This window comes from Buceros rhinoceros, unplaced genomic scaffold, assembly GCF_000710305.1.
Source record: "Buceros rhinoceros silvestris isolate BGI_N320 unplaced genomic scaffold, ASM71030v1 scaffold31352, whole genome shotgun sequence".
NCBI classification, from domain to species: Eukaryota; Metazoa; Chordata; class Aves; order Bucerotiformes; family Bucerotidae; genus Buceros; species Buceros rhinoceros.
The window spans coordinates 40,266-47,841 of NW_010400007.1; the positions used below are offsets into that span (position 1 = coordinate 40,266).

A 7,576-nucleotide genomic window follows, 5' to 3' on the forward strand; every position below is an offset into this window, starting at 1 on the left:
CCAAAAAAAAAAATGGAAAGTGATCTGAAATGTTTTCTCAGTACAGCTAAAAGCACAACTAGATATGTTTTGCCTTTTTTTAAGGCAATGCTGTAACATCAAACTAAGGGAGACAAAATTCAGTTGTTGGCACAGCAGCTTCAGTTTGTGCATCTGCTAGTACCAGAGGAGTCTGCAGATCTAGAGGAGGAAGAGAAATGAGGATAAAATCTTGCGGATGATTCAGTATGACTAATGTAGGAAGGAGTAGCAGTTGCTGGATGAAATTCTGAATGTGTTGGTCTTGTGGGTGTGTGTTTCATTTTACTTTCAGTGGAACTAGGATTCAAGTGCTGGGCTCAAAACTCCTAAGAAATCAAATACCAACCCCAGCTAAAATAAAATGGGGGATGTTTGTTCTTCTGGCATCTGCTGACCCCTTTGTGATTGGCAGCAGTGAGGTCCTGATCTGGTTCTTGACTCTCGTTCCTCCAGTTCAATGTCAGTATTTCGGTTTTTGTGAGGAAAACTTGGACGCGCTACATTCTCATCATGGAGGGGGTAATGTGAGGGCATTTCCTGCTCCCGCCCGTGCTTTCGGGCAACACAGTTTCGGTTCAAGTGGAGAGGCATGTGCGATGACCCGTTTGTTATTTTGTGGCCAATATTTGGATACAGATTGGAAGTATAGTGATCTCTGATTGCCTCTTGGACTAAGATAAGTGTGGCTCTGGGAATGTCATCAGCTACTGTTGAAAGGCAGCACAAAGGCTCAGGGAAAGCCCTGGGGAACATTTTGCTGCAGTCCCAGCAAAGGGGGAGAATTGAGAGGAGTCAGGAAGCTCAAGGCTGATTGGCCACCCCTCTCACCAGGACTCTTGGCCACTTGGCAGCAGCTGGGGCATTTTTCTGCAGATTCCTGTTTACAGTGGCCTAAGTCAGCAGAGGCTGCTGGCCTTGGCATCAGTTCAGGATGAGGTGTGTGACATACCTGCAGGCAGACTGCTTTTCTGAAACACTGGTGCGAAGATGGATACAGAACCTGGGGAAGCAGCGCTCCTGCAACACCCAGGCTTCGAGGGGGTGGACTGTGTCACCACACCGCAGGGCAGGCCATTCCCAGCTTCAATCCTGTTTGCCTCCTCTCAAGGCCAGGGTTGACTCAGCTGCAGTCAGCAGAAGCCCAGAAGGTTGGAACAAGGTTCCTTCATTGCCCCTTGCACCCTGGTGCCCATGGCATGTGGAGCTGTGCCTGCCTTCCTTCCTGAAGGCGTGCCGTGCTGCCGCCCCAAACTGAAGGCAGGAGCTGCCTGTCTGTGAAACTGCTTAAACACGTACGGACATTTTGCTGGGTAACTGCCAGCAACCTTCGTAATTTCGACCAGAGGAAGACGATGGGGGCGTGGCAGTAGGAGTGGGTGGGACTGCTGGATGTTTCTGAGACCTTTGCTTGCAAAATGCTTGACAAACACCGGCAATGGGATGGGTCAGAGCAGATACCGTAAGTAGGTCCAGGCAGTGGGAGATTAATCACTCCCCTTGGACAAACCCCAGAGGTTTCCAGCAGGCTCTGTCTGATGGGCCCTTGTTAGAGCTTTTGTATGCTGATATGGATCTGTGCAAGATCTTGGCTCTCTGTGGGGGTGGAAACGAAGACTTTTTTCTCACTGCTGATATGTTGTCTCTTTTTTTTCTTGTAGGTGTGTGATGTCAAACTGTGGGCAGTCCTTGCAGCCTCCCCCACCAGCCAGCAGCGTCATGTGCCAGTATGAATATTAAGAGAGAAAGGCGTACTTCAGAGCTCAGAATCCCAGAAAGAAAGGAGGAGGAACTAAACGGAGAGAACAAATGACTGCACTGCTTGCAGAAGTTGGGGCTGTTCACTTTTTTTCCTGAGAAATTTCATCTTGGCCTTTGTGAGAGAGCTGAAAGATCAGACAGAGCAGCCACAGTTCTGGGGTTTTTTTCTTCTGTCTTAATTTAATTCTTTTCCCCCTTCTGCCTGGATTTTAAGACAGCCAGCTGCACTGATAACAAGCACGGGACATCAATATGTGTCATGTCATTGTAACGTGTCGTTCAATGCTATGGACTCTCCTGAGTATCGTCGTGGCTTTTGCAGAGCTCATTGCTTTCATGAGTGCAGACTGGCTAATTGGCAAAGCAAAGCCTTCAAGCTCTGACGATGTGGACAACAGAACGGGGGGGTCGCAGGAGCCTTACCATCCGACCCTGGGCATCTACGGGCGCTGCACCAGAATCTCCCACATGCAGTTTTCTAGACGAGACACGCTTTGTGGTCCTTACGCCGAAAACTTCAATGAGATTGCCAGTGGGTTCTGGCAGGCAACCGCTATTTTCCTAGCCATGGGAATCATGATTCTCTGTGCTGTGGCATTTGTGTCTGTCTTCACTATGTGTGTGCAGAGTATTATGAAGAAAAGCATTTTTAATGTCTGTGGGCTGCTACAAGGGATTGCAGGTATGTGTGCTTTGAGAACAACTAAAGATTTTAATTTTGGGGCTATTCAGCTGAAGAAATACAGCGATTCTGTCCTGTCTACAGACAGACTGCATTAGGCAGACCCAAAGCAGTTCTATATGCTGATGTTTATTCAAACACAATTGAAATTTATAGCTACACAGCATGTAATACATTGACATTGGCAGCAGAATTGCAGCCTTATGTGAGCCAAAATGAACTGACCAGTGTTGCTTTTGTTCGCTGTTCAGTTTTTTCCCTTTGTTTGACTTTCTTTGACTTTCAGTAATAAAAATTTCCCTCCTTTGTTACCAGTAGAGAGCAAAGTTAATACTCATGTTAGGGCAGTCTATCTTCCTCTTGCTACTTTAGTAGTTTTTTCCATGAACTGAAGGGAGTTCTCTCAGTGTCTCAGAGGCTTCATGACTGTGGTGAGGGCAAAATACCACCACAGGGCTAAGAAGAGCCTGCAGTCAGACACCCAGTTCTCCAGTGTTTCATGCTAAGCAGCCTCCTTCAAGGCTGTGAGCCTAACAAGCGATAGCTTACTATAAACCCTTCCTTTAGCCAGGTTATTGTTCAGCTGCGGTTACAAAGGCTAGTGGACTTACCTTGTCACTGTCCAAATACCAGCTGTGATTTGCCTGAAAGATTAATTGGTTCTAGAGATGCGGTGTTTCTGCTTAAACCCATGGATTTTACAGTGGCTAAATGACCGTTAGTAAAGCAACACTGGGCAGCCCTAGTTAGAGAAGTATTTGGCTTTCTGTACTGGCCAGCGAGCTGCAGGGAGTACCTGTCCCATATACAGGTTTTCATCTTTTGTGTGTGTGGTCATCTGGAGGAGGAGAGTGGTCTTCTGCCCTACCTCTGGCACCCCTTGGAGACTTGTGAGGAGAGAGGGAATGAACACGGCCACCTCCTCTCTCCCTCTTGGTGGTGCTCTTCAGCAGATGATTTCAAGTAATAAAATGGGTTTCATGACAACAGAAATTAGGAATTTTAACTTGTTTGCTTGAAATTTGAGTCCGGCTTCTCCCCTCTTCACCTCACTGAAGTGGCCAAACACGACTGTGGTGGCTGTACCTAGACAGGAGGTGTAATGATAGGTGTTCAAAGCTTTATGAAGCTGGTTGGTTTCTTTTGCTTACTTGAGACCTAGATTAATCTTACTCTAAACACACATGCGGAAGTAGTCAAAACCTGAATTTGCTGGAGTGGTACAGGCCAGAGACTGGCTGACACTGACTCCTGAAGCACAGGCATGGCGGCTCTCACCATACGCCACTTAATGCACCTTCAGTATAAAAGTATACTGTTTATTTCATGTTGCCTACAATGTAAGGCTTGTGATTCTGGGGCAGAATTAGATCCCTAAGTTGGCTTAAGATGCGTCTGTTCACTTGATGGCATACAATCAGCAGATGAATGTCCTTCAGATAAAAATTACAGGTTTTGCTGTAGTCACTCCTGGTTTACAGAATTTGCCAGAACCAGTGCGAGAAGGAAGCAGCTCTGCAGTGTGGATTAAGACAGGGGAGGGTTTTAGCTCCTTGCTTTCTTACCCTGTACTTCAGCAATAATCCATGAAACCTGTTTTTCAGGAGATAACATTACCTCTTTTCTGTTGGAGGGGTATTTGTATGCGAGAACCTGGTTAGCAGCCCAAGTAGAGGTTTGGCATGTCCAACAGTTCTAAGTTTTATCATTTAACCAGCTGTACCTGTAGTGGTGCAGGTATAGCTTGGCCTCCATTCTTGTGGCCTCAAGAATTGAACAATACAGTTGACAAAGGATTTCTTACACGTCAGGGCCTTGATCAGTCCTTTTGGAGCTGTACTGAGGATAGAAGCACTTCTCTTCTTACAATTCAGATAAATGACACAGCATGAATCTGTGTAATAGAAAGGTCACGTTACTGAAACATTTGCTCCGACAAGTACGCCTGCCAGTATTTGCAGCCAGGTATCCTGTGGCTAGCAACTCATTTTCTCAAGATTCGTTTTATTGGGTCCACTGCTACTTTCGTGCCAGTAGTATTACACCATCTGCTTACTTAGTTGAAATTTTCCTTATGACTTATCACAGCTGTTAATTTCAACTGTCTCTGTTCTTGAGGTTTGGAAATTCTCAAGCAAGTTCTTCAAAAAGGACTGTTGTTGATATGGTTAATCCATACAGGGATTATGATAGCTAGACAAATAACCTGACCAGAGAACAAATTACGAACCTGATTTAATCAACTTAAGATCATTCTTTCAAATGTGAACAATTATGTTTTTAGTAAGTGTAGGAGAAGAATTCGCAAAATATTTTCTTCAGCCTGTGTCAGTCCAGTATTTGCAAGTATGTCAACACCTCATTTTCAAAGATTAGATGCACCCATGGTAGTCATCTACAGGAACTCAGGACTTAATCTCATTTAAAATCTGCATATCTTTGCAGTGGAGATTTAATATAATTAAAAACATACAACAAGTTAATTTATTTCTGGAATTCATCATGAAAAAACAATAACAGATATCAAATACATTTTTTCAGTCTAGCAACATTGGTTGTGACCTATGGTGATGATGCCTAAGGTGAAATTACAGAACAGAAAGTGCCATCTCTCCTGTTACAGCCCTTGGACAAATGTGCAAATTCTCATTTAGGTCAACAGGAAGGAGCCATACACATATGTGGTCCATAGGGGATTTTTTTTGTGGGAGAAAATTAGAACTACAAAGCCATAAAGGAAGAAAGTATGTCTCCTGATTAAACTCCTGTAATTACTTTGTTATAGAGCAAGACTTTCTACCACTTACTTTCAGACTGCAGTGCCTTTCTTTCTGGAGCTGTAGAAACAGTACTCAGTGGCCTTCGTTTTGGAGATGTTTGAGGATCATTTCATCTGGAAAAAAATCTTTTCTCTGCAATAGAGAGTGCAAAGAATGAAGCCATGTAATTAAATAGGTAATTACTACCCAACAGCAGGAAGACCAGGCAGACTTTCATTTGAATGTCTTTTTGCAGAAAGTATTCTATCTTTACAGTCTGTGAATCACTTGGAATGCAGAGGCTAGAAGAGGCATCATGTTATTATATGTTAACTGATAAGAACCAGTTCAAAGTAAATTTGCGCAGTCATCATCTAGTTATAGGAAGTAAATAATTGATGGTCCCCTATTGACATAACTTGGTATGCATGTAGGATAGATGCATATGCTAAGTGATAAAATCTAAAGACTACGTAGTGTCAAATGAGGGTGGGTGGAGCTTAGGACAAAGCCTAAAAGAGGTTTGGCTTCCATCTCCGGCAGAGGTTCCTTTATGAAGTTCATCATCATCAACTTTCCTTACCTTTTTTTTTAACCTCTAAGAGCACAGCTGGGCAGGGCTTGACCCTGGCATTGAGGCTGGGTGGACACGACCCCTTTTCCACAGCCGGCAGCTGCCTGACTTGCAGGTGAGCCACAACCTGCCAGCAACACCCTGCCTGTGGGCAAAAGCTAAATTAGCACCACATGTATTATCTTAACCACAAAACTCAAGCGGGCCCCTGTGTTTTCTTGTGGGGAGCTATGCCTTCATGTGCCTGGGAAGGCTTTGGTGAGAGCGGAGGAGAGAGGGTGCTGCCTCGTCAGGAAGGTGGCTTGGTTCAGGAGTTCGGTTTCTGTTGTTCCCGCTTTGCCATGCAGGAGCGGAGCGGCATTGCCAGGACGGTTTACCAAAAAGGCAATAAAATAGCTCCTCTCCTCTAAAGTCTTTCCAGAGTGCTGACGGCTTCATCTGGGAGGCCTCTTGCAGGTCACCCCACCCCCTTCTCACCACTTTCTCTGTTCATGGTCCACTGTCTCCTAGTTCAAACAGGGCTTGACTAAACATGTTTCTGACAGAAGCATGAAAAGAAAGGGCATGTGTAAAAATTGGGTTACGTCACTCAGGAGACCAGCCGTGCACCATGCACCTGGTTTGGTCAGGTGAATGCATGGCTGTGTTTTGCAGGCTGGGCTGCTGGCAGTTAAGATGGACATCCCGTCAAACGAGACAGAGATTTGTGTCTTCAGAGGCCTCTGCAGGGTGGGCTGGGAGCATTAGGTTTCCTCAGCCACCTTATCAGAGTCTGTCTGCTTGGGCTGCAGGTTTGGCCTTCCCTCCCTCACCCCAGCAGTTTCTCCTTCGGCATTGCTGTGGGGATGACCCAGCTTCTTCCCTTCCAGGGCCCTAATTTAGTATTCTCCTCTCTTTACCCAGTGCTGAGGTTTCCTTAATATTTCACTCTACTTTTTTCCTGCCCAGCATTTCCTCTTGTACCACTGCTTTGTTCTAGGAGGCTGGTTTTTTTTCCACTGGTACTTGTCCTGCTCGGTCCCAGGCAGTGAAATCTCTTACAGTACTTTCTCTTTTCAGGTATCTCACAATCTCTCCTGTGTTCCTCCTTCTGTCATTTCCATTTCTTATTTTTTCGCTTTTATTACTGTTCATGTTGTCTCCTGTTCCTTGCTGTGGTATTTGAGGGGTTCTTCCATCAGAAACTTCTGCAATACCTGGGCAATACTTCAGTTCCAGGGGTGTAGCTTTACCCTCAAATGCAATAAAATTTATCGACAATTTTCTAAAATGAAGAAGTAGAACCCAGTGTGAAGCCAGCTGTGTCTGTAATGGTCTATCTTTGCTGCTGTAAGATTTTGGTTTATGCCACTTGCACTAAGAAACAGTTCAGCGTGTTGTACTTGTTGGTCATCATTCCATATGAGAGGCTGGGTGATTAGGAAGATGGACTGAGCAGAGCACCATGGGAGCCATCTGAAGGGCAAGAAGATCTGGAGCTGTTTGTGGGGGTGTATGAAGCAGGATCCAGCAGTGGAGAGTGGACTCATGGTACATGGGGCTGTGTGGCTGCATGCTTCTGGCTGCTGGAAGGCAAGGAGACTGCTGGGAGCTGCGGAGGAGGAAGCAGGAGGTTGGCTAGGACTATCCTTGCAGAGGGGAGCAAATGCAGGAGAAAGCTACTGAGGAGGGGTGTGAGGCTTCTAGAGCTCTTTGATGCTCAGAGCATGATGTGAAAGGTTATGATAGTTGCAGAGTAGTTTAGAATATTTGGTTGTAGGGAGCAGCACACTGTAAAAAAAA

At 45.4% G+C, this 7,576-nt stretch overlaps 1 protein-coding gene across 1 annotated transcript; it reads left to right on the forward strand.

The window, feature by feature from the left end:
- The first annotated feature begins 2,031 nt into the window (after positions 1-2,031).
- Positions 2,032-4,498, forward strand: LHFPL2 (lipoma HMGIC fusion partner-like 2). The gene is made up of 2 exons (XM_010131707.1): positions 2,032-2,465; positions 4,459-4,498. Exons 1-2 carry the CDS (start codon positions 2,032-2,034, stop codon positions 4,496-4,498), a joined length of 474 nt encoding a protein of 157 aa, XP_010130009.1.
- Positions 4,499-7,576: the final 3,078 nt, after the last annotated feature.